General features: G+C 43.5%; 4 protein-coding genes across 8 annotated transcripts; 1 reads left to right on the forward strand and 3 right to left on the reverse strand.

Annotated features, from left to right (window-relative positions):
• Nucleotides 1–10942: 10942 nt before the first annotated feature.
• On the reverse strand, nt 10943–12262 carry LOC6733155 (mitochondrial fission 1 protein). Of its 2 annotated transcripts, XM_016167486.2 has the most exons (6): nt 12105–12262; nt 11978–12045; nt 11863–11911; nt 11639–11806; nt 11263–11375; nt 10943–11123 (listed from the first exon to the last, which is right to left on the reverse strand). In XM_016167486.2, the coding sequence occupies exons 1-6, from the start codon at nt 12147–12149 to the stop codon at nt 11102–11104; spliced, it is 465 nt and encodes a 154-aa protein (XP_016026030.1). In that variant the 5' UTR covers nt 12150–12262; the 3' UTR covers nt 10943–11101. The 2 variants fall into 2 exon arrangements, with proteins under 2 accessions (XP_016026030.1, XP_016026031.1); XM_016167487.3 differs by lacking the exon at nt 11978–12045 and having other exon boundaries at nt 12105–12234.
• Nucleotides 12263–13572: 1310 nt separating this feature from the next.
• Nucleotides 13573–16273, reverse strand: LOC120284359. 3 transcript variants are annotated; one of them, XR_005543553.2, is made up of 3 exons: nt 16082–16273; nt 15426–15692; nt 13573–13934 (listed from the first exon to the last, which is right to left on the reverse strand). XR_005543553.2 is itself a non-coding variant. In XM_039291523.2 (2 exons), the coding sequence occupies exons 1-2, from the start codon at nt 14252–14254 to the stop codon at nt 13686–13688; spliced, it is 390 nt and encodes a 129-aa protein (XP_039147457.1). In that variant the 5' UTR covers nt 14255–15358; the 3' UTR covers nt 13573–13685. The 3 variants fall into 3 exon arrangements, 1 of the variants encoding a protein (XP_039147457.1); XR_006541526.1 differs by lacking the exons at nt 15426–15692; nt 16082–16273 and adding exons at nt 14114–14382; nt 14438–15364; XM_039291523.2 differs by lacking the exons at nt 15426–15692; nt 16082–16273 and adding an exon at nt 14114–15358.
• Nucleotides 15881–19136, forward strand: LOC6733156. Of its 2 annotated transcripts, XM_002080196.4 has the most exons (4): nt 15881–16072; nt 16273–16749; nt 17302–17494; nt 18755–19136. In XM_002080196.4, exons 1-4 carry the CDS (start codon nt 15991–15993, stop codon nt 18966–18968), a joined length of 966 nt encoding a protein of 321 aa, XP_002080232.1. In that variant the 5' UTR covers nt 15881–15990; the 3' UTR covers nt 18969–19136. The 2 variants fall into 2 exon arrangements, 1 of the variants encoding a protein (XP_002080232.1); XR_001599697.2 differs by lacking the exons at nt 17302–17494; nt 18755–19136 and adding an exon at nt 16914–17226 and having other exon boundaries at nt 15885–16072; nt 16273–16849.
• A 5905-nt stretch (nt 19137–25041) lies between these two features.
• Nucleotides 25042–25776, reverse strand: LOC123327101. The gene has a single exon (XM_044922544.1). The coding sequence runs from the start codon at nt 25774–25776 to the stop codon at nt 25042–25044; it is 735 nt and encodes a 244-aa protein (XP_044778479.1).
• Nucleotides 25777–27343: the final 1567 nt, after the last annotated feature.

Below are 27343 nucleotides of genomic sequence, written 5' to 3' on the forward strand. Positions count from 1 at the left end.
CAAATGGATCTTACAGGTGAAAAATATAGCCAGCGTTTATGGAATAAATGAATATATATATATATAAAGATGTTGATCGTCAGTAAGATAAAAGGAAAAGCATGCATGTGGTTGCATGCAGATCCAGAACGTGTATTGCTACCAACGGAGCAGTTGGCGGCTGAGCTGATATCAATGTTTGGTGAGAGGAAGTCGAAGCTAGAAACAAGGCGAAAATTTGAGGAACGAAAATGGACAGCGGGCGAAAGCTTTGTTGCTTATGGAGACGATAAGGTGATGCTTGCACATGGAAAAAAAAATGGATGAGGAAGAATTGGTGGCGCTCCTCATTGAAGGTATTCCGAATCAAATGCTACGTAACCAAGCCCGTATCCAATGCTTTGAAGATATCCAGCACATAAAGCGGGCATTTGCGGAAGTGAAACTACCGAATATGGATGAAGCAGACAAGAAGGTGGCATCGGTGAACAATAATAGCAGCACACTCTTGCGTTGTTTCAATTGTAATTCGAAGGGACACTGGGCCAAAGAGTGCAGGAAGCCAAAGCGCGAAAAAGGGTCATGCTGTGCCTGTGGTGAGATGTGGCACTTTGCAGCAAAGTGCCTGAAAAACAAGAATGGGGATGAAAACAATTACGTAAGATATTTTGAAATTCATTTTATGAACAATTCTAAATCAAAATTTATTACTGCATGCCTCATAGACACGGGAAGCCCCATTTTGTTCATAAAAATGAGTAAAGTACCTAAAGATGTTATTGATGTACCAGTTTTACGGATTAAACAAAAGTTCCTTGAAAACATATATAAAAATATTGTGTTACATTATGAAAAATTTGAATAAAATACACTTAAATTTAATAATGGTGGCAAACGAGTCTATGAGTCATGATGTAGTATTGGGAAGAGACTTTATGGAAGCATGCAATTTAATCTTGAATCTGGACACCTTGAAAATGATTACAGTGGATTTTTATCCACTGAAAGTCGATGTAAAAAGAAAAGCGATAAAATGTTAGAAGAAGCAAATATGTACAACAATAGTAAAACAGTTAGCGATAGTGTTAGCAACGGTAGTAGTAAAAGTCATAAGATTAGTGACAAGGTTAAAAATAAATTAGAGAAAGCTGTCAATGCTGAAATAAGCACAGCGGAGAGGGAAATGCTTGAAATTAATGTAATAGACGACTCAATTGATTACAAAATAGATGATCAGGTGGATCATAGTATGAAATGTCAATTTATTGAGTTGGTAGAAAACTGTTATGTTAATAAAGAAAGACCGAATGAACCGGAGATTCGGTGTGAAATACAATTAAGATTAAATGACCCGAAACCGTTTAGTTGTTCTCCTAGAAGATTAGCATATAATGAAAAAGAAAAGCTGCAGATTATCTTAGATGAGTATCTAAATAACGGAATTATTAAACCGGGTGATTCAGAGTATGCATCTCCGATAGTGTTAGTGAAAAAGAAAACAGGAGACCTAAGATAATGTGTTGACTACAGAAAACTTAACAAGACAATGCTCAAAGATAATTATCCTTTACCATTGATTGATGATCTGTTGGATAGATTAGTAAATAAAACGATATTCTCGAAGTTAGATCTTAAACATGGCTACTTTCATGTTTTTGATAATAAGGAATCAATGAAATATACATCTTTTATGACGCCTTTAGGACAGTTTGAATTTTTAAGGATGCCAATGAGGCTGAAAATGCACCGGCGGTCTTTCAGAGATTTATTAATAGAATTTTCGAGGATATGATAAGGCAGGAAAAGGTTATTATATATATGGATGACATTATGATAGCTAGCAAAGGAATTAAGGAACATATGGAAGTACTTAGGGAAGTTTTTGACAGGTTGACGAGGAACAAATTAGAGCTGAGAATGGATAAATGTGAGTTTCTGCAATCGAGTGTACAATATTTAAGATTTTTAATAACAAGTAAGGGAATACAGGCCGATGACAAGGGAATAGGAGCAATTAGAGATTTTCCAGTACCAGATAAGGTGCATGATGTCAGAAGCTTTTTAGGATTATGTTCATATTTTAAAAGATTCATTAAGGGTTTTTCAACGATTGCAAAACCTTTATATAACTTATTGGCCGCCACGCCAGTAGGTATCACAAGGGGATCAACGCGCCATCAACGGTGGTACGCGCCGTAATTGTGACACACTACTGGAAGTGCAACTACACTCTCCACGAGAGGGCGGCCGGAAACAGGCTCTTAGTTAGGTCATGTCTCTGCTAAGAGTGCTGGCTAATCGTAGTTGGGCAGGAGCTGGTAACTCTCAAAAATTTCCACACCTCCGGGCCGGACTAAGGTGTTATTCGACCCGTGCCGAAAGTCTGCCAGGCTGGGGGCCCGTGTAATAACTAGCCCAGTCGATAACGGAGAGTCCGGGCAAGTGGCGTCCGCCCGGTCTAGTTAGCCTTACCCGGGTACTGCGGATCTCTGCCCGGGCGGACCTTTTATTTCTCTGCAACTCGTGGGTACTATGAGCAATAGACCAAATAATTTTAAAATACCGCAGGCCTGGACTGCGGGAAATGTCGCAAGACACTACGAGGACCGTCTCCTTGACGGAGAGCGGCTTACTTCGGTGGTAACACTAAAAAATGCTCCTAAACGGAGTGCGCCAACGGCACAAGCACGCCCAGTTGCGGGAGGAAATTATCGGGCAGCCACACCGAGTCACTCGAATGTGGTCCAAGCCGGCCAAGCGGGACGTGCTAAAAACCCATTACCGCAACTTGATCAGCCTGGAGCCCGGGATGACTCCAACCGTAAGGGGCTGAGCGGGGCCAGAACGAAGTGGTATCTTCGTTACCTTCAGCAGGGCAAGTCACCCGCAGAAGCTTTGTCTCTGGCCAAGACACCTCAGCCGCTAGAGCAAAAGCCCAACTCTGCTTCGAAGATGGCAAACACCACCCTGACGCCTCCGACGGAAACGCCTAAGAGGCAGAAGGTGGAGAAGAGCAGGCCACTGACTGTTCCCTTCGATGGCCCAAGTACCTCAAGGGCTGCAAAGGCAACTGAGGTACGCAAGCCATCATATGCGACCGTAACTGGGACCATTAAGGTTGCGGTCGTACCAGAGGGGTACCCCAAAGTCATCCTCAGCAGTGAGAACCTCTCACAGCTCGAGGACGCACTACTGGAGGAAATAGTCCCCTCCGGTTGGGACTCTCCAATCAAGTTTGGAGGAATCCACTTCAGGGTGGGCCACCTGATAGTGGACTGCCGCAACGCAAGCACTGCTGAGTGGCTGCAATCAGCAGTCCCCAGCCTCAGTAAGTGGAGCGGTGTCTCCCTGGAGGTAAGGATGGGTGACGACCTGCCATCGTCACACAACATCACCATCTTCTGCCCCAGGACAGGGGACAACCCAACAAAGTGGATCATGGAATTGATCAAGAAACAGAATGACTTGGACACTGAGAACTGGCGTCTCATATCAAGGAAGAATGAGGGTGGTGGCTCGCTCCTCAGCCTTGGCATTGATGACAACTCATGCGCCAAGATTGTCTCTAGTGACCACAAGCTGAGCTTCAGGTTTTGAGACATCTCAGTTTGTGGTCTAAAGAAGGCCAAAGCGATCAAATCCGGCACAAGATAGGTCGAGACTTCTCGAAATCCACCAGTCTCCGCGGAGAAGGAGAAGCCCAATGAGCTCTCCGAATCCAGCGAGGATCTGGCGGATGATGAGGATCTTGATGCGACCATCATCGAGATGGGGGATCAGACCCCGTTATCCTCTCAGGAGCTAGGCATGGAACTAGACCTGCTGAGTAAGGAAGAAGCGATACCGGTAGATGGTGATCTGGGTATCTCCAGATCAGCAACGCCGACGATGGAGCCGATCATCTAATGGTCGGAAGTAAAGGGATAGCTCAGGTGAACATCCATCGCGCCAAGGCGGCCTCGGCTGTGCTGGCAAGGATGTTCACCAAACAACATCTTGGGCTAGCCCTGGTACAGGAACCCTGGTATAACCAGGGAATAAAAGGACTGTACGTGAAGAACCCCAAGGTAATTTGGGATCAACGGGCCTCTAGCCCTAGAGCCTGTATCCTGGCATGTAGAAGTATTAATTATTATATACTTACAGAATTTCTCACGCGGGACCGTGTACCGATCGTGGTAGAAGATGTGGGAGCAGCCAAGAAGACTGTGGTGGCATCGGTATACTTTGCCGGTGACGAGGCGTGCCCACCGCCCGAAATCACTGCACAGGCAGAATACTGCAAGAGGACACACTCACCCATCATCATTGGATGTGATGCAAATGCACATCACGTGATATGGGGCAGCAGCGACGTAAATCAAAGAGGTGCGTCACTCTTAGAATTTATCTTGAATAACAATCTAGAAATCCTAAATGTCGGCAATGTTCCGACATTTGTTACCAGGCTAAGATCTGAGGTTCTGGACATTACACTTTCCAGCAGATCAGTGGCTTCGCATATAAGCGACTGGCACGTATCTCCTGAGGAGTCAATGTCAGATCACAGAATTATTCGTTTTAACATCGGTCTGGCGACCGAGCTGGATCGATATATCTCCCACCGTCGCAACTTTTTTTCGCCTGCTCACTCCCCCCACCACCACCCAAAGCCCACGGCGCGTCTGACCCAAAGTGGGCGGCTACGTGGCCTGTGCCTGTACTCTTGTCAGCCGGGCATCAGCATAATTAAAAACCCTTCAACGTCTGAGCCAAGTTGGCCGGCAGAATGGTTTGCGTCTGCGACGTATCGGCCTGCAGTAAATCTAAAACCTGGCGATAGGTATAAAGCCGCAAACCTGGCAGGAGGTATAAAATGCAACAATTAACTAGAATGTCTGGAAATAACTTGATTACTCCAGGTGGCAGCCTGGAGGCTGCAGCATGTGGAAATCCACCCTCGGCTAATCCCGAGGCTAGGGCACGGATTCTGGAGGCCCTACCCAACATTCCCCCCATCCACGCCCCGACGGCGACACACTTGGCCGTCGGACTAAGCAATGCAACAAGTGCACCCAGTAAAGACGAAGAAAGCTTGGTGTTTGGGAAAAGGTCAAAGGTACTAAGGACCCCACCCCAAAACCCGAGCGATGGCACCACCAAGAGACCATTGGAAGCGACATCCCCCCCACCAGAGCTCAACTAGCAAAGCGGGTTAAGACCCCCCAGCTAGAAATCGAGGAGATGGGAGCAATCCTGGACGACCTTTTGACGAAGGTCAACCATAACGGGGTGAGGAGCATTAACCTGGCAATGAAGAACTCATTCGGCACGTCTGAAGGAGCTGCGCACAAAGCTGCCGGAGGCGGAGAACTCCCAGGTCGGACGCAGGGCAAGAGCAGATGCTAGCCAACAGACCACCCCTAAGCTCCCATCCAGCCACGAAGAACCGTGCAAGGTAAGGTTAGCCCCTAGCCAAATGATCGCACAGCGCTGTCCGCGAAGAGAGCACAGCGACCCGACCACCAGAAGGCTGCGGGACCCAAGCGTCTACCAAGGGCTGCGCCCCAAGCCGCTGCAGCCGGAAATAAGCCGCAACCAAGATTGCAGCAACCGCCCGGACCGCGCAGGAAGACCCCGCCGAGGGAGAGGCCAGATGCGCTGGTTATCACCCCCTCAGCTGGCTTACCGTACAGCGAAGTGCTGTCGCTGGTCACAAGAGGGCAGGACGCTAGGCTCAGGGCCATCAGGGAGAACGTATCAAGGGTTAAGAGGACGGCCAAAGGCGAACTGCTCCTCGAGCTACGTGCCTCTGCCCAAGACTTGACGCAGAAGCTCAAGATGGACATGGAAGCGGTGCTAGGAGACCGCGCCAGCCTTCGCGCGGTAACTCAATCCAAGGTATTCTTGATTCGCGACCTCCACGAGCTCACTACGGAAGACGAGTTGAAGAGGGCCCTGGAGGCCCAGGCAGAGATCCCTGCAGCAGTGGTGGCTATCAAGAGCCTCCGCCAAACGCAGTACGGAGGGAAGACTGCGGTAATAGCAGTCCCAGCCAATCTGGCGGACCCGCTGGTCAAGCGTGGCAAGCTGAGGGTAGGATGGTCCCAATTCCTGATCAAGGAGCTGCAGCCACGCCAAAGATGCTAAAGATGTCTGGAAAAAGGCCACATAGCGGCCCACTGCAGAAGCACCGTTGACAGAAGCCACCAATCCCGAGCCGAAGTGCATCGAGTTTGCGCTCCTGGAAAATCTCTAAATTTTCCGGGTCGCGCCGGCCCGACAGAAACAGGAGCGGCTGTCCCTAACGCACAATGTTTGGGCCGTACTCACCAGCAGTAGGCACAGCTCCAAGCGATCGCCCGCCGACGACGATCTTCAGGACCATGGGGCAGGACAGGGTGAGAGTAGCAAACAACTTTCTCTTCGTCCCGTGTGTTGTTGTGGTGGCTGCTACTTGCCAGTCACGCCAGCTGACAACGCAGTCAGCTGGGATAGCAGTGCTGGCAAGCCGCAAAAGCTCCAAGGTCTGTCAGCGCTGCTCGGCTGCACGAGTTCCTTGGCATAGGTGGCGCTTTCTTCTCAGTGCTCTCACTGACAAAAGCTAGCAGCTACGGAAATCACCTAACGATCTGTTCTCCGGGCGTAGCATACATAAATGGGCGGCCAACGGTTTTCCTTGGCAACATTCCATGGAAACCCGGAGACAGATCCATAAATCGAGCAGGAGAGGCAGAAGAAGAGTGTAAAAAGTCAAGGAGCAGACCAATAGCCAACCCCCCCGCGTAGGCGGCACACTATAAACTCGGGGCTCTGGCGACCGAGGTGGAGCGGTATATCTCCCATCGTCGCAACTTTTTTTCCCCTGCTCAATAGCAGTCCCAGCCAATCTGGCGGACCCGCTGATCAAGCGTGGCAAGCTGAGGGTAGGATGGTCCCAATAGCTGATCAAGGAGCTGGAGCCACGCCAAAGATGCTTCAGATGTCTGGATGAAGGCTACATAGCGGCCCACTGCAGAAGCACCGTTGACAGAAGCCAGTGCTGCTTCAGATGTGGGACCGCGGGACACAAGGCCGCTGAGTGCCCTAACGAAGCTAAGTGCTTCTTGCGCGCAAGCAGAGGAAGCCAAGCGAGCAACCACCAAATAGACACCCGAAAGTGCCCATTGGCGGGCAAGGGAGCACCAAAGGCACTGCAATGATGCGTCTGATTCAGCTAAACCTGAATCACTGCACGGCAGCCCAAGACCTGCTAGTGCAGACGGTGCGTGAACGCAGAGTGGAGCTTGCGCTACTCAGCGAGCCCTACCGGACGGCGGATAGCCCAGACTGGGCTTTCGACCGCACCAAGAAAGCAGCGATCTGGAGGTGCAGCAGAGAAGCCCAGCAATTAACCGATGTTCTTTCGGACATCGGATTCGTTAGGGCTAGGGTAGGCAGATGGTGGGTGTACAGCGTATACCTAGCTCCCAGTCTGACCCTAATCGCATTCAGCCGGGCACTGGATAGACTGGCAGCGGATGCTAGAGGCCGCACCTAGGTTCTCATAGCAGGCGACTTCAACGCATGGTCAGAGAGCTGGGGCAGCTCAACAACCAACGCGAGAGGCAGGATGGTGCTGGAGGCATTCGCGACGTTGGACCTGGCTCTTCTTAACCATGGAAACCGGCACACGTTCAGGCGCGCCGGACTGGGCTGTGGAGGACCTCACCTTTACTAGCGGCTCGTCGTACAGGCTAACGAGGTGGAGACTCAGCGAGGATTACACTGGCAGTGACCACTTGGCCATCATCTGCGACCTGGGATGCCCTCCCTCGTCCCAAGCCCAAACAGCCCAAGCCAGGATTAAATACAAGACGGATACTCTGGACACGCAGGTATTTTGAGAGCAGTTCCTACCCACGGCGATCAGACAAGGAGCCGAGCTGACGGCAGTGGAGCTGATGAGGCGGCTGAAGGCCGCGTGCGACGCCAGCAGGCAAACGAGCAGGACGCATAGCCGACAAAGAGCCCCTGTCTACTGGTGGAACCAGGAGATAGAGACGGCTCGTCGAGAGTGCCTCTCCGCCAGACGTCGCTACCAACGCGCGAGAGGTGCGGAGTCCTTTGCCGAACGCCAATCCGAGTACAGAGCCCGCAGTAAAGCTCTCAAGATAGCCATAAGGGAGAGCAAGCGCAAATGCTTCCTCGACCTATGCGATTCTGCCGACAGCGACCCATGGGGAAGTGCCTACAAGGTGGTGGTCAAGAAGGATTACTCAAGGACTCCCAAGCTACTGGACCCAGCGATGCTCCGCAGTGTAGCGGAACATCTGTTCCCTGTGATGGATGGGTTACGCCCCGCCGACCCAGCCACAGGGGACCACGTCGAAACCGACGTCACGGTCAGCAGTGAAGAGATCCTGGAGCTGGCAAAACTGCTGAAGGACGGCAAGGCCCCCGGGCCCGACGACATCCCGATCTGGGCGCTTCGGCTTGCTCTCTACCTCCAGCCAGACTTATTTGCGAAGGCATTCACCAAGTGCCTGACGGAATGAGTCTTCCCGAGTTGCTGGAAAGTTCAAAAGCTGCTGCTCCTCTCAAAACCATGGAAGCCACCCGAGGAGCCTTCTTCGTTCCGGCCAATATGCCTCGTCGATGGAACTGGCAAGCTCCTGAAGAAACTAGAGTGCATTCGGCTAGAGAGGGCTATCGCCGACGCGGGTGACCTCTTACGGTCCCAGTTTAGCTTCAGGAGTGCGCGGTCCACCGTCGACGCTGTCAACAGAGTGGTCGAAGTAGCGGCCCAAGCAATCGAGGGCACCAGAAGGAAGGGGGGTAGCAAAGAGTACTGCCTCATGGTCACACTAGACATCAGGAACGCCTTCAACACAGCGAGGTGGGCCCGGATTCTAGAATCACTAATTGGTTTCAGCGTCCCAGCCTAACTAGTCAGGATCATCCGCAGGTACTTTTCTGATCGGGTCCTACTGTGCGAGTCGTCGGAAGGAGTCTTCAGGCACCAGGTCACCGGTGGAGTCCCGCAAGGCTCGGTTCTCGGCCCGCTACTGTGTAACACCATTTATGACGGGATACTTCGCCTACCGCTGGTTGGGAGGAGCGAGATCGTAGGCTTCGCGAATGACGTCGCCTTGCTCGTTATTGACAAGCATCCCGGAAAGGCGGAGGAGAAGTGTAACCAAAACATCAGGGCCATTGAACATTGGCTCAGCTCAATGGGGCTAGAGTTGGCTCCGAAGAAGACGGAGGCTGTCCTGATTAGCTCCAGGAAGGCAGTGGAGACGGCCACTGTCGAAGTAGGCAGTACCACGGTGTCCTCCTCTCGGTCAATTAAGTACCTGGGAGTCATTAGACACCAGGCTTTCGTTCCGTTGCCGTTATAGCCTACGCTATAAACCATAATGTTTAATACCCGAGGCCCAAAACAGGCGGTGTCCCGGTGTGGGCAAAAGCGCTTGGAACAGGGCCTAAATGCTACCCACAGACTGTCGGCACTACGTATTTGCTGCGCCTTCAGAACCGTGTCCAACGCGGCATTGGTGACCGCACGAATACCGCCTCTAGACCTGTTAGCGCAGGAAAACAAACCCACGGTAGATGCCTCTCCCCCTGTGCCAAGAGGGCAATACGAGCAGAAGCAAGGCAGCGCACCCTGGAGACATAGCAGCACAGGTGGAACAACGAGCTTAAGGGTCGCTGGACGCAGCAGCTGATTCCCAACCTCAAACCGTGGATAGAACGGAAGCATGGCGAAATAACGTTCCACCTAACGCGGCTGATCAGCGGGCACGGTTGCTTTCGCAGCTATCTGAAGCGCTTTAGACACGAGGAGGCGGATGATTGCCCACGGTGTGGAAGTGGACGGAGCGAAACAGCTGAGCTCGTTCTCTTCTCGTGCGATAAATACGCTAGGAAACGGAGCTCTCTGGAAACCGTACTTGGCAGCAGACTGAATGCGGACAACCTAGTCCCATTCATGCTGCAGGGGGAGGCGGAATGGCAAGCGGTCAACAGCTTCGCCGCAGCGATAACCACCGAGCTCAGAAGAGCCGAGAGAGCCAGGAGGGTCAACGAGTGAGCAAATCCTGATCGTCCTCGCGAAGCAATGCTTCACGGCCATACCGCGGGGAGTCCTGGATTTGCCCTCCTTAATGTTATGTTATTTTGTAAATAGTTAAATAGTTAATCTTAATGGTTCAATAAACGAATTAAAATAAAAAAAAAAAAAAAAACCAATCCCAAGCCTTAAATAATATCCGAAATACCCAATTTCACTAAAAAAAGAGTAGAGCAGTTTGGATTACTGGAGTTAAGAGTCTTCTGGGCCCACGGAGATCATATTATTTTGTACCCAACCGGGACGAAGAAGCGGTATTTACTAACCCTTTGAAGTTCTTCTATGTATAGACGAAAAACAACAAAAGGATTCACCTTAAAGGAAATCCGAATTAGTTAACACAAGCAGTTCTCACGGAGTGAAACTGCTGAATTGCAGGCCATATCCGGTGGTCTGCACGCGCACTAAACAAACTGCTGATCGCGTACTCCAGGTGCAATTGCCCGGAGCCCGCACGGAGCACTCGCGGAGCGACTGATCGGCCTGACGCAGAAGTGCTGACCTGGCCTTCTGCCAGCAGTTCTGCTGCGGACCAAAGGCCTGGAGTTGAACCGGGACCGAATTCTTAAGTTAGTTTTAAATCATACTCCGAGGCTTACGCCTTGTAATTATAAATACCCAAATATTGTGACCCTCGCCCTAACGGGAGAGTGGTAAATAAATATAACTAAAATAAACCAACGACTTATAATTTATTTACTACGGCCAGTTGCCTTAAAAGTCCTTCCTTATTTAAAAAAAATAATAATAATAAACAATTATTGAACCCACGGACGAAATGATTTAAACATTGTTGGAGTTAAATTAAATTAGCGGAGTCGACATAACACTATACCGTAACATATGTAATTAACGCACGAATCGATCTACAAGCAACAATTGAATAATTTATTGATTTAACCGTACATAAAGATTAAATAGAATGTTGATGTAGTAAATTAACGTATCTCAAGTATTAAACTTCATAACATCTTTGATGTGCACCCTTCGAGAAGGTTTTATTTTCCATAAATAGTGGTGACGTTACTATTTCTCCCGTTTTTGTTTACTAAAAAATAAACAATGTACACATAGCATTAATAATTTAGTGACTGTGGATTTAATTTAAATGATAAATATTTAATTATCAACTGCTTGTTTTTAAAAGAACATTGTTCGGTTAAAAACGTTTTTGTATAATATATTACTTTCTAGCCATAGCAATGCCAAGTCCCAATATTCCGCCAAGTACTAAAGCTGCTCCGCCTGCAACCACCATACCCTTTGCAACTTCCTTATCGATTTCTTTTTTAATATATTCCTGAAATATGTAAAGTTATTTAGTAATTATTCTTAATACTTTTTGTTCATTAGTGAGGATCACACGAATATGTTTTTCATTCTTATATGTGTACATTTAACACGCTTCATCATTTGTTATTGTGTTTCTTGGAACCACCATCATGTACATACATAAGTGATCAAAAAGTGGAGCAAAAAATTATTTGAATCTATGGGACATTATATAGAAATTGCTGCTTTCCTCAGTGTAAGGTGTGTGACATGTTTGTACATCTTACTAACCTCAAGGGAGCGAACTTGATCATTTGACTCGATGTCAAGGAAAGCTCGGCAGTATTTTAAGCCAGACGTATATTCCTTGATACGAGCATTACCAAACGCTAGATAATAAATATAGTCACGCCTTCCATCTGGATGCGTACGAGCCAATTCCTCCAAAATCATAATACCCTGGATTATAAATAAAATATTATATTTACATTTTAACCGCTTTATAAGTGAGTCACCTTTCTAATGTCATTTGTGTAACGACTTCGGACCAGACAGAATGCGTACCTATTGTGTCATTAAAAATTCAGAATTGAGAGAAATTTTAATGTTTTTGGATTTAGGAATGCGTACTCAAACTTTGTGTCTGTGGTAACTTCACCATCCAACTCAAGTTCGTGATGATACTTTTTTTCGAATCTCTGGAGCAAATGCAAAATATTTATTTTATAACAATCAAGACTAAAATTATACTATTTACTTCTAAATCTTCTTGTGGTACAACTTCGTTTAAAAGATCCTCCATTGTTTTTAGATGTTGTTAGCAAATAACTAAATTATATACAGAGAATTTTACGCCAAGAGTAACCGTTCATTCTAAAAATATAAGCTTAGGCGTATAGTTTATACACAATTCCCAGAGAACGACTTCCTTCACATTTTTAGTGAACCTTGTTATATTCGATTGCCACTGAGACCAATTAATCAGGGGTACTCCGTAAATAGAATGTATTTTTAATTCAGACAAAAAACATTTATGATTGGAGTTTTAAGAAGTTTAGCAAATTCACGCAAGATTGTTACTACTATAGTTAAATTTTATAAAATTTAAAATTTTATACTTATCAATTTTGATATTGAGACTTTTCAATCAAAAATAAATACAGAATAACATCACCAAATCAAGCATTGAAGCTCAGATGATGTTTTGAAATGTTAGCAGAACCTTTTTTTATGATGATCCCTCACATCTAAAAATTTCTTGGTGAAGCTTCATTTCTAAATATTTTTTTTAAAATGAGCATAATGAGCAACAAGAAAATAATTTTTTACTTACAGTTATAAAGAAAAAATTTTAACATCATTGCCTCTTTTTACCCTATTTTATAGGTTTTTTTGTAGGTTGTTATACCCGTTACTTGTAATGTATGAAACAGGTAACACAAAACTTTTCCTCCACTATATTTATCTATATTCTTAATCAGGATTAAAAGTGGAGAAAAAGTGACCCCACAGAACTAACCCGGCTATCGACGCTGAATTGATCAAAATTACCACTTTATTACCAAAATGCCGGAGGCTTTCCTCTTTATATTAGATTGTTAGTGTTATTATAAATACAATACCATAGCAGAGCAGCTCCACCAAGCACCTGCTTGGTCACTCAATTCCAGGGCTTACTGTCAAATACAGAGGATGTCAGGGATATTCGCAGGATGCAGCATGGGACGCAGAGAGCATCACTGCTAATGAACGCGCACGATGCGATAGCGGTGCTAAAACAGGGCTTCTTAACCGTTGGAAGGTCAAGATGTCCCTTAAAGCAGGATCCGGCCACAGGTATCTAGGCTACGGACCAGAGAACTGCAGCCCGCCACTGGCACTCTACGTCCACCCGCTAAACACTCGGTCTCTAGGCACCCGTGTGTTTTTTGACACCCTACTTGCGGCAATACAAAATATTCGAGTGTTTTGCCAACGTGGTGTTACTGTTACGAGTAAAAAAAAACCACCCGAGGCCTGCTGCGCAATAACCGTTTGGGTGAGTGGACGCACAGTCAACGATCGGTCGCAGGTCATTTTTTGTACGCCTAACATTTGTATGGGTGGAAGCGTGACGGGTCTAAGAAATAAAGGGTAAAAGGAAATACCCAAGAAAAATTTCTTTGCTTTTTGATGGACTTAATGGGTGCCACCCGTTTCGAATCATTGCTTTATTAATTATTTACACGTCGCTAGCTGAATACTCTGATGAAAAATATTCTTACATAAAGTCATTTTTGAATTGAATTATGTGACATTATGTACATAGATTCGGCTATTACCATTATTACTATTACATTTAATATGAAGCCATCCACAGCTTTTTTTTTATCTCGGACAAGATTTGACTCCTCTTCTCTTCTGCATCCGATTTGGCCTTCCGACTTAATGTTGTTGGATCAGGTAGTAAACCATTAACTGCGCCGATTTTTAGGAAAAACTTTACCAAATTTTTAAATCCGGCTCCGATTACTGCAGAAAACGGCCGACAATCTTGGACAACCAACCCATTGGGTGCATTTTTCAATAGCTTCTTTCTTGTCGTTTTCTGAAACAAAAAAAAACGAGCAAGTTGAGTTTAAGCATATATCAATATCGTTTCTTCTATCTACTTCGACTTAAAATTTATTTCGTCATGATATAATTCAAAATAGAAAATCACAAACAAAAAAAATCAATTTTTTACGTAGCCTAAATATGCCTATATATTATATATATATATGATACCATAAGCTCGTCGTATTTCATTGGTTTGATCTTCGTAAGCCTCTCACGTCCCCACCATAGCGAAAATAAATATTTAAAAGGACACAATGAAGTTTTGGTGGATCTATCAACAGGAGCCGGAAACCGGATTTTGGAGGACATGTTTTTTCCACCGTTGCGCGAAGTGTATAAATATATCAGCGGGCATTGCTGGTACAAAAAAACCCTCCGTGCTCCAACGCAGTATGCTAGGTTGTCGGACGGACTTGTTTTTTGAGATCTGAAAAGATCTGAAAATGAGACAGTAAGAAGTAATGCGCAATCATCAAGCTGGTTAAAGCATACCTGGATACCTCTGGATTGCTATTGTCAGTACGATGGATTAAAGCGCACCAGCAAGCCCAACAAGAGTTACCGGAACAAAGGAAAAAGAAACCAGGAACGGTGATTAGTTCGTGCATCGACTGGGTGGAGAATGTCGGTTTGCTAATCTCTGCGCATAAGACCGAAATTGTCCTGCTTGATATCATTAGGACCGTTGAGAACAAGCAGAACTAGGTTAAAGATGACAAAAAATTTAGAAGTCTTAAGTAGACTGTTGCTCAAGGAGCATGCAAAATATGGAAGCAGGAAATCCACGGCAGCTCAACGAATTTCCCTGGAACGTCGAACAAACTACTAGAATTAAAGGAACTGTTTTCTTAGCGATAAAAATTAACCAACCACAACCTCCTACCGTAATATTGAGTTTATAAACTTAAATTTCATACACCCCTAGGACACCGTAGCTCTAAACTTTTGGGAAGCTGCGGTAAAAAGTGTCTAAAATTTCGCTACCGAAATCTTTTCGACACACTTTTTATTGTCCTCAATTGGGTATTCGAAATTGCCACACATTTTGTATGTCAAGTCCATATACGCCCAGCCTGTTATACGGCCTAGAGATATACGGCGTTGCTGAGAAGAGCCACCTTAATAATATCGTACAGACCATAACGATTTTTGGAGGTCCATCGTACATTAGAACTACACTCTTGACCACGCCGACCGCGTCTTAAACTTAAAAGACTTTAGAGGACTAAACCGTTGTGAATTTATATAGTTTTCATCAAAAATATGAAAGCATTTGAATATTCTTTTAAAAGGAAAAACATTTCATATTTTTAAATACTCTTTTGTTGTAGGGAGATAAACCGAAAATATTAAAATTGTTGACTACAATTTTGTTATGGAAATAAATTAATACGATAAATAACGATTTCTTTTTAAATTCAACCGTAATAGTAAACGATTTAATGGAAATAAAAACATTCCTAAATCCAAAATAACTTACCCCTTTTCACCAATAAAATTATTATAAACTCTAGTTGTCAATGCAGCAACTCTTGATCTATAATTCGTAGTTCCATAAAGATGATTTTTGAAATATTAACCAATCAATATATATATATCAATGGTGATAATAATTGTATCTAATATCTACTTTTGGTCTTAGTATTGAGGTCTTCAACTAACAGTGGGAAGATTATACTTATTAAATATCTTGAACAGCTTTCGTTATGAAGCAGGAACGCATCTGGCATGGGAAGTAACTAGTGCCCTGAAATCATAAAAGACCTGATATGAACTTGTAAATTTAAAAAATTTACTTATTCTGCATGAATAGTTAGAAAATGTGCAGACGAACAATAAATGTTTAAGAAGTTAGTTATAATAAAATAATTTTAAAATCGAAAAAAACGTTATTAATTTATAACGATAGAAAAATATTTTTCCAAGAAAAATATCGATATATTTTTTATTGCACCCAATTGGTCTAGAGCAATTGCTTATAATAGTTGGGTTCTTCGGCTTGATTAGTTTAACCGGAACAAACTTTTATTTTGCCTTTGCCAAAAATGTACATCACAACGGGCAAGACATTTGCGCTGCTGAAAGGACCTTTACGTGATTGTCTTTTTCATAGTAGGAGATGCCCAGGTAACGTACCCTTTTTTGTCGCCGTCAAAAATAGGCAGGTACACAGATAATGTATATATCTGTACCTATATAGTACATTTATACACATGCACACACTTGTTATTAAATGCGCAATAGTTATAAGTATGTACATATGTATGTATGTACATTCATACGAATTCGTATTAATGTTTGTATATTTTAATCTCTTCCACACAAAGCTGTTCATCAATTGCACTTAAGTGTCGCCATGGGAAATTATGTGAATGAAGCCTCAATTCCCCTTCCAATCAATGTGGACTCTGCGGAAACAACTCGATTCTCCCCCCAGCGCTCGCGTGACATTTCGTCTACAGTGATTAATGCACAAGCACCAATCTCAAGCATTGATATCACAATTGACAACAGTTTTCACGCAGTCCTAAGCGACTCAAATATTTGTCACGATCCACATGTACAGTCCTATGATTGTTTCGGGTCGATCAGTCTTAATTCCGCGATGCAAAGCAATGTACCGACACCGTTTGGGGGGCTCAACAAGTTTTCTCATCTGAACATGCCTGGCGGACAATGGTCCCAGGAATTTAAATTTACAGCGCAAAACATGCAGTGCTCTCACTACAGCGCTCTTCGCGATAGCTTGCGAGCGGATTGGGCGACTTACGATCAAAATGCTACTCTTAAAACGAATGACCAAGGTGAGAAGCTTCGTTCAAAAAGTAACGAGTAAAAATATGTAACTCGAAGCATCTTTTCGTATATGGATATTTTCATGTATACATGCATATATATAACATTGTAAGTAGAAATCCATCTACATGTCTGCATATATCAGGAACTCATTCTAAGGATTGGTTTTCAGTGTCCAGGAATCCTATTATAGAAGCTTTCAGGGCTGAAGATTGAAATTGGCAAAGGAATTTATTAAATTGAAAGAAAACCGAACGTACGTGCCCAACGTATTTTTCGAATACCATGTTTTTTTAGCTTTTTGAGGTATAAATATTCGGACTTTCATATGGATGGACATGGACAGATCGATCCTGATAGAGATTCAAGTCGAAAACACTTTTCTTTTATCTGTAAGATACTTTTCATCGAATATACAGAACCTCATTTAAATTCGAGTAATGGGTATACAACTCTGAAATAAAATAGATATATTTTGTATGAAATGGTGTTTATTGTTTTTCCTATATGCATTCTTAACACATACATTCACCTACACATATTTTAAACTAATTTTACAGGGTTTTTTAATCGAAGAAATTATAGCACGCAATCGCCTATGCAAAACTCTTCCACAAATGCAAGTACAGATGCAAAACTAAGTAAAAGTGAGCAGCTGAAGAAGGCATTTAAGGAGTATGGAGCGCCTATTGTGGCCTTTCACGTAGGAATTTCGCTGATTTCTCTTGGAGGTTTCTATGTGCTTGTATCAAGGTAAGGTGGCACTTCAATTTGACTGCTGTCCAAATTACAATACTGGTTTTCCAAGTTTTACTTTATCTACCTTACACGGAGAGCAAAAGGGGATATCTAAAAGACTAAAGGAAGCGTTTTTTATACGTTATTCAGGCACCTACAATAAACTGAAAAACAAGAGAGAATGCTAAAATCCAAGCTTTTTGGCAGATCGATAGAAATTTACAAGACTAAGAAAAGTATGACATATCACAATATGAAAATATCACAAAACATCACATGCAAAAGTGTGGTCGAGGCAGTTCTGGGCAGTTTGTGGGCGTTACCCGCCCACTGTGGGCGTGGCAACATGGGTCAACAAACTTGAGCAGCGTCTCTAAAATCTGTATGCTTAATCTCTACCTTCTAGCTTTTATAGTTCCTGAGATCTCGACGTTCATGCGGACGGACAGAAGGACGGGCAGGGTCAGATCGACTCGGCTATCGATCCTGATCTAGAATATATATACTTTATAATGTCGGAAAAGTTTCCTTCTGCCTGTTACATACTTTTCAACAAATCTTTACCCTTTTACTCTAAAGAAAGCGTATAAAATCAAAGATTACTTTTTGCGAGGCGAACGCATCGAAAGTATGTTCAAAAAAATGCCCTCTTCCACAAACTGCAAAAATTTGCACGTCTACGCTCTTGAATAATTTATATTTGGGTATCACTAAATTGAGGCGTAATTTTTTTATTAAGTCGACATCTACGGGTGTACCGAAAATTCTTCAAATCGCACCTTGAATGATTTAAAGATATTCTAAATGGCATATGTACTTATGGGTACGATTATCTTTGGAGCTGAGGGGCTAGCTTCTCTTCTTCTACCTTATAATTAACTACGAAAAAACAGATGTGTCCTAATAAAGGGGCGGTTCATGTTCAACATGTTTGGTTATTCCTGTGCACGCGGAAATGGAAAATGACTGTAATCTGCAGTCTGTAATCTGTAATCTCGACTTTATATAACGAATACTTCCGGAGCTTTGCTGGGAAGTAACGATTTTGATACAGTTTATACGTATTTTAAATGGTCACATCGCTTTACCTACATAGTTTTCAACAAATAACCTTTAGTATACCCTTCTACTCTACAAGTTAACAGAGAATAACGAGAATAATTAACATAGAAAATTATAAATTGGTTGGCCTTATGTTTTCTTTTTCTGAATATAATCAATTGGAACCCTGATTTTAAATTACATGTTTTATGCTTTTCTTGCTCTATTTCACAGTGGCATAAACTTGGTCCCAGCTCTGGAGTGGATTGGAATTTCATCATCCGCCATTTTAGAAAAAGTGGCAACGGGGAGCACCTTTGTTGTCGCCTATGCAGTACACAAAGTCTTTGCCCCTGCTAGAATAAGTATCACGTTAGGTTCTGTGCCATTTCTTGTACGCTATATTCGATCTAAGAAATCGCAAATACCAAAGCCAAAAAATACTTAGAGCTAAGAACAATGAATTCCTATAAATAAGGGATATAATTTTTTATAATTTGTTTTTTAATCTTTAGATGGAAATGTTTATTTATAGGAAATGGGAATTATTTGTTAAGCTGATAGGCATTTTAATTAGCTATTTCAAAGCAATAAAAAGACGAAGTTTATAAAGCGATTTCGAACGTTATGTTTTTAATGGGTTTAGCGAAGGATATTTTGCATCGATCCGATATGTACAAGACAAAGGTTTTGGGTGCGATAGCACCCAAGTGCACTCGGTCCATGCGTCTCGTGCATGCGTCCGCTGCTTTCGTGAGCCGCTTTCTTCGGTACAATACAAGCATGGTGGATTCCACGTGGATGCTGGTGCTACGCTTGCTGATGGGGATATGGGTGTTGATGCAGGGAAGGCTATTGCATTGCCTGTCCCGGGATCGGCGGTGGCATATGAAACATCATGCCGCTTAGTGGCCCCAGACCCACTTGTTGACCCACAACATGTGAAGGTGGCTGTGGCATGGCGTAAGGGGGCTTAACCATTCCAACGGGTCCTACTTGTGGCAATCCTGGAAATTGAACGCCGCTTTGGAATGCCTGTTGCGGCGGTGGGTGCTGGACTTCTCCTTGTTATTGCGACTGCTGCTGGTGGCCTGGCATGCCGGGCATCCTTTTCTGCTGGCACGGTGCGGAATAGCTAGCTTATTCTGTTGTCCTGCGGTATTTGGTCCGGTCCACCGCTTTCCGCTGCGACACTAGCACCCTGTCCCTTACCTTGGCCGTCTTGAAGCGTTTGGGTGGACCCATGTTGAACCAGTTAGCATAGCCTCCAGCAAATTAAGGAAACTCAAAAGAGGGCAGCGATCTTCCCCCTGAATATAGGACCTAAGCGTTATGAGAATGTAATTTCTCAGCCGAATCACTTTCGATTTTCTCAAAATCAAGCTCGTTGAGTATTTTCTTAAATATTTGTTGCAGCTCAACGATCACCTCCAACCTCACATGAAGCACAAACTCATTAAAGGAAATTAACGCAAAACTTTACAAACAATTCTTTAATCGTTCCACTCGACTATAAATTACAGTATTTATAAAAATATAAATACACCCGAATGTTGTAAGGGGTCTTTAATAAATAAGGTAAAAAGTAGCGGACCAAGGTGGCTCATTTGTGGAACACCGAATGCTACACCGTTGTGCCCTGCTATTCAGATTACGTAAAATCCAATCTAGATCAACAGGGAAACCAACTAAAGTTAGTGTAGATGACATCAGCTTGAAGATTATTTTTGAAGACCTGTATGACGAAGGAAGTTAGCTCCACAAGGTTGCCTGCACCATCAAATGTGCAGCACATGAGGATTGATATTATTTTTATAAACGACAATTTAGAGATTTCTCTGTTATTGCTTGCCTCCAAATTCAATCCTTTTTTATGGAGATTCCATAGATAAGGATAACAGTTTCAGAAGAATCTGAGCACACAGCCAAGGAATCCGTTGGAACCTAGAGAATAGATAGGCTTATTTTGCTGAAGATCGTAAAGCAGTGAGCATTCGTTTAGAGTGGGATAAAATATGTAATTAAACTTTAATACGGGCTAATAAAAAAAAAAAAAAAACAAATAGATCTGCTATTTCCTGATCTTATGATACCGTAGTATTTTTAAAAATAGCGAGGATGGGTGAGAAGAGTTTAAAATCCGATCAGGTCTACCAAAGTGAGGAAAGTTTGAAAGCCCGTTCAGGTCTACCCAAGTGAGAAGACTTGGGAAGGCCGTTCGAACTACCAAAGTGAGAAGAGTTTGAGAGGCCTTTTAAGTCTACCAAATTGAGACGAGTTGGAGAGGCCATTCAGGTCTACCAAAGTGAAAAGAGTTAACCCGTCTCCTCTTGAAAACCTACCACTGCTCCTTAGCTGCCCTTTCCGATGGTGTGGCATGTTGAACCTTTGCCGATCGCGAGCTGAACTGAATGCCCTTCGGAGTGCTGTGGTCCGCTTTATATAGCGGCTTGGCGAGGTACCCGCATGTCTCGATAGGGTCAGTGTCACCCTTCCTTGCCGTACCAGGCGCCAGCGCGCGGCTTCTTTAAATGCACATGTTTATTATGATTTTATTTTAGATTATTTCATGGTTTGTCTTTTGTTTTCAAAATTTATTTTATGTATCTTCATTATTTTCTCTGACATATATATATGTGTCGGGTTATGAATATCAGGGGCCTCGCCGTCCGTCCGTCCGTCCATATCAGCGTCGCTCATATCTCTTTTTCACTATATAATTCTCCACGATTAATGCCCTCACTCCAGTTTCGTGCAGCCTGCTTTGTCTCAACAGTTTTTGCAAAATCCCGTTCATAGATAATTCATCTATTCATCCTCACACATTGACAATAAATAGGAACACGCATAATAGCAAAGGGAACATGGAGAAGAAGTAAACAGCGACTACACGCATACTCATTATTTTCGCCACGACACGGCCATTCTGACATTTACACGTCCTCGTGTAAGCTTTTGATACCGAGATACCAAGATATTAAGATCACATATTTTCATCACTATTCAATAACATTTAATTTCATTAGTTTGACTTGATTAGGTGTATTTCTTAAATCTTAATTCTGTGAAGAAACAAAACAGCTTTTATTTCATTGTTGCTGGGATAACTTATTCTATTTTTATATTCAGTTCCATTGATCAGTAATACATTAGCTTACAACTTATCTTAACATTATCATTTATCGATTTCTATATATCGATCTTCCGCCAGTTCACACACACTTGATTATTAATTCAATCCAAACTCATCGTCTCTCCTGGACGGATAACTCACACTTCATCGTCTCTCCTGACGGATAACTCACAATTCATCGTCTCACCTAGACGGATAACTCACAATTCATCGTCTCACCTAGACGGATAACTCACAATTCATCGTCTCACCTAGACGGATATCTCTCGTTCACAAAAGAACTCATTGGCGGGCTTTTCTTTTCATTCAACTGTTTCTATATTTCAGCTATTGCTCTACATTCTCGTTTAACTCATTCGGGATTGGTCGTAAGACGCTAAGGAATTCATATTTTCTGTCGCATGAGCTCTAACAGTTGCCAAATCTATTTCACATTCGGTCTCACATGGGGGAACTAATCCAAGGGGTCGAGCCAATTAACATTTCTAACGGACTTGCCTCAGTGGCACGAGAAATTGTACAATTCAGTGCAAGTTGGACTTCGCCAAGTGCGTCCTGCCACGATCGTTGACTTGATTCTACCACTGACAACAAATTTTTCAGTGTTTCCATCACCCGTTCCACTTGCCCATTTGCACGGCTCATTCCCGTAGCAATCAAGTGAAGTTCAACTTTCTGCGATACGCAAAACTCTGAAAACTTAGAGCTAGAAAAACATCTGCCCTGGTCGGCGATGATGCGATCTGGTACTCCAAATAAGGATTTGAAAGATTTCATAGCATTAACACAGCTTTCGGCATCTATCTTTAAGGTGTGATATAGATAAACAAACTTTGTATAGGCATCGATCTGAACAATGACATACTCCTTCAAATCGCTCTTGCCACTTAATTTCCCCGTTATATCTATGTGGATGGTGTGCCACGGTATACTTGTCTTCGGAATGGAATGAGGTTCCGCCTGAACCTTCTCGGAAGATGATTTCACTGATCTACAAGTTATGCAGTTTAAACCAAATTTTCGAACATACTTGTTCATTTTTGCGAACCAATAATACTGGTACACTTTATCAAGTGTCTTTTGCCACCCTAAATGCATTATCGACTCGTGTACCTGGTTAATTACTGACCATTTGAAAGCTCTGGGTACAACTGGTAAATAACTTGTTCTACCTCGTCTTTGGACCTTGCGATATACACCTTTTCGCAAATCATACGTTTTGGCCAAGTTTTCGGCCAATTCATCTGACTCCAATTTGTTAACAATTTCTATTATCTCAAGGTCTAACCGTTGCTCAGCAAGAAGCCAAGTACTTGAAATTTCAGACAGATTTACTCGTTTTTCGGGAATCTTGTTTATTGACAAAATGTGTTCGGGTGATAAAGGATTTCTTTATAGGAAATCCACATGAGCCATACGCTTACCCTCTCTATACTGAATTTCGAAATTAAACGATTGTAAGTAGGCCCACCAGCGGTGAACTCTGGGGGTTAAATCTATTTTTGTGCGAGAAGCTTTTAATGAATTGCAGTCTGTATAGACAACGAACTCACGGCCAATTGGGTAATGGCGAAAATGTTTAACGGCTTTTACCACTGCCAAGGCTTCCAGCTCGTATAAGTGATATCTAGATTCAACAGAGGTAGTTGTTTTGCTGAAGTATTCGATTACATGGGGCTTACTTTCTATACGGTGCAAAAGTATCGCTCCATATCCACAGGCACTTGCATCAGTGTGCAACTCAATAGGATATTGCGGGTCGAAGATTACCAGAACAGGCTCATTTGTGAGGATCGTCACAACTTTAAGTCTGATCTCTTCCAGCTCAGCGCTCCATGTAATCTTGCCGCTACCAGACGAAAGTGAATACAATGGTTTCATAAGTTGGGAGAATCCAGGCACGAATTTGCGAAAGTAAGAGGCCAAGCCAATGAATTGTCTAATGCCGAAGACAGTTTGAGGAGGAGGCAAGGAGCTTAATGAAGCTATCTTTCGCACATTCGGACGAATTTCTCCCGCTCGCACTTCATAGCCCAAATACTGAACCGTTGTTTTGAGAAAACTGCATTTAGCAAGGTTAAAGGTAAAACCAGCCTTTGTAAGAACATTCAAAACAGTTTTTAACCTTTCCAAAGCCAATTCCTTGGTTGGCGATACTACCATTATATCGTCCATGTAAGCGATTACAAAAGAGTTAGCAAGGTCACCAAGTGCATTTATGACTGCGCGCTGGAAAACAGATGGCGCATTTTTGAGGCCAAAAGGCATTGTAAGAAATTCAAATTGGCCGTCTGGGGTCACAAATGCAGTATATTCCACGGATTCAGGGTGAATCGAGATTTGGTGGAAACCACTTGCCATATCCAGGCATGTGAAATAATTTGCTCCGCGAAGTCTAGCAATTTGATCGCTGATAAGCGGCAAGGGGTATTTATCCGAAATCGTGTTCGAGTTTAGCTCTCTAAAATCAACACATAGACGGTCGGTTCCGTTCTTCTTTTTGACGAGCAACATGGGGCTAGCAAAGGGAGAGCAACTTGGGCGAACAATATTTCATCTTATTAATTCGCTTACCTGCATTCGCACTACTTCTCTCTCTTCGGGGCTAAGTCTGTAAGGTCGGCGCTGAACAGTTTTAGTTGGGTCAATCAAACGGATTTTCATTTCGCCTGTATTTACTCGAGTATGAGGTATCCCGTTGGTAAATGAAGTCGAGTGCTTTTCAAGTAGCTCAATTAATTGAGCTTTCTCATTGTCGACTAATTCGGTGTCAATATCGGACAAAGTAAACGATGGCTCAGTAACGGAACAATTATTAACAGTTTTTGATTTTACAACTTTAAAATTATTGGATGCCAAAATTACATAAAAGCCTTGTTTAAGTATTTCTCGCCCTATCAGAATATCATTCCTCATTTGCTCGTTCGGGACTACATGAAATAATATTTCCATAATATTTTCGTTTATAGTGACTTCACTCAAGATTTGCAATGTACTGCACACACTGCCACCACCAATGCCTTTTATCATTACAGTATTGTTTATACGTTTACCAGATAACTTACTGCTAATGTCGTCTTTAATAAGGGAGCACTCTGCACCGGAATCGAAACAAATTGGATAGATCTCACCTCGTTGATGCAAGCTTCCCTTTGGCTCAGTCACACAACATTGGTTAACAGTCTTCTGTTGAGTCACATCTTGTTTGGCTGCACTTCCGTTTTTCGGGCACTGGTTGGAGAAATGTCCAGGTTGGCCGCACCGATAGCACGTAACATTTGATTTTTCACGCTGCGGTTTCGCCTCTCTATCTTGTCGCATTTTACTTCGGCATTCAGCAATTCGATGTCCCGGCTTTGAACAGAAGTGGCATACAACTGGCGATGCCTTACGGTTCTTCAGGTCCAAGGTTGTCATCTCGAGCATGTCGCTTCTTGTCGAACGTAAACGCTTTTAACTCCGCCTGTAGCTTACTTCTGGTACGCACATTGGATGTGAAGAGGACGCGCTGCAAACGACTGTCAATGTTTGCCATATGCGCAAGAACAGTTGTAACGGCAATTTCTTCTATTTCCATATTCCGCCACTTCGTAGTCAGCGTCGTCACCAGCCGACTCGCATACACCGCGTAACATTCGGCGGCAGTCGGGCGGCTGTTGAGTAAATTTAAAAACGTAGCGGCCGGCGTCTCTTCGGTTTCAAAGCGCTGCAGAAATAATTCCTGGAACTCTTGACAAGTCATACCCTGGTACGAAATTTGTGTTAGCCACTGAGATGCAGTTCCCTCCATGCAGTTACTTAGTGCCCTGATCAATTTTCTTCCTTTAAGGGGGTGCTCAGTTAGAATTATATCGGTTGTTGAACACCACTTTGCTGCCTCTACGCATGCAGCATGAGGGTTAAATTTGGGTAGCTTAACATCATAACTAGGTTGCTGCTCACGTACCGGCGTCACTTGCATGATTTTTACAAGTTCAGCCAAATTCCGATTTTGCATTTCGACTACTGCACGCCACTGATCCTCAGAAAATGCAGGGTGTGGCACAGATCCCACTTCTGATGTCGGGTTATGAATATCAGGGGCCTCGCCGTCCGTCCGTCCGTCCATATCAGCGTCGCTCATATCTCTTTTTCACTATATAATTTTATGCAGCTGTGCGCAGTCAACGAGTCCACTTGCGTCTGCTTTGGCTTCTCCACGATTAATGCCCTCACTCCAGTTTCGTGCAGCCTGCTTTGTCTCTTCTCAATTTTTGGCATTCCCTTTTCATTATATCGTTTTCCCTTTCTAACCAAGCAGCGCAAGTGGCCACGTTCAGCAACAGCTCTATCGCTCTCGTTTTTGCAAAATCCCGTTCATAGATAATTCATCTATTCATCCTCACACATTGACAATAAATAGGAACACGCATAATAGCAAAGGGAACATGGAGAAGAAGTAAACAGCGACTACACGCATACTCATTATTTTCGCCACGACATATGCTTATTTTATCTTAATGTGCGTTTTATGCGTCACAGACGCACAGACAGACGGAGAAGACCAGATCGCCCCAGTCATTGATCCTGATCAAGAATATATCTAGTATATCTTTTTATTTTCGAGTAACGGGAAAATACTAAAAAGAAGAGGCAATTGCTCCCAATATTTATACTTTCAACACCCACAACCTTCCTGATTAAGATCTTAACGAAAGAAGTTAGCTCCAAGAGGTTAGTGGTTGGTAATCTGCGTTTCATAAAACCGTGCTGACACGGTGATATAATTGATCTACAAATGTGCTGCAAATGAGGAGTGATAACATTTTCAAAAAGTTTTGGGATAGCCGACAATTTAGAGATTCCTCTGTAATTGCTTGCATCCAGCTTGCTACCTTTTTTATGAAGAGGAATCACAAAGGACTCCTTCCATATATGAGGGAACTGTGAAGATTACAGAGATAAGGTAAAAAGATTCAGTACAGGCTTGCACAAGTCTTAGGTAGGGTAGGGCAATACGCGAACACGATTCCACATGCGCTTCGCAGGCGACCAAATTCTCAAGCTTTTCCTCCTGTTCTAGAACTGTGCCCTTCAGAAGGTATTAATTTGCTTCTTCCAATTTTGTATACTAGCTCCTTCATTTTGTTGTTGTTGTAATGACGCTCAATTTCTTGGTCTTATTCATTATTGTATGTAACGAAAGGATAACTGTACAAGCAAGACCACCACACCCAACGCCATGAGCTAGAGCCGGTCTCTAAAGCGTGCACCCCCAAGTACTGGTACTCTCATCTTCCATCCCTTTATTTCGTTACACGTTACAGTTTAGTTAAGCATAACAATAAATGAGTGAAAGTGGTGCCCAACGTGGGGCCTTAGTGAGTTTTTAATTCATTAAGACTTGCGATCTTCAATTCTTTTCTTTAATTTTTCCGTTTCAGTTTCATACTTCCAAAATTTTTGTGTTCAGAATTAGTTGTGGAGTCCGCGTCAAGTCAATACTAGTATTGCTGACTGGCCATAACTAAGACTTATCCCAAAAATTTTCCTAAGTGTAACAAAAGGAATTGTGGATTTTGCTGAGTAAAACAGAGTAACAAGTAACTCCGGTTTGGTTTCTGTCCCGGTTTAATCTACTTCCTTGAGATAACTAAAAGCTATTCTGGAAATATATTCTGGAAAATCTTGGTATTAGTCGTGAGAAATGC

This window comes from Drosophila simulans, chromosome 2R, assembly GCF_016746395.2.
Source record: "Drosophila simulans strain w501 chromosome 2R, Prin_Dsim_3.1, whole genome shotgun sequence".
In the NCBI taxonomy this organism is placed as follows: Eukaryota; Metazoa; Arthropoda; class Insecta; order Diptera; family Drosophilidae; genus Drosophila; species Drosophila simulans.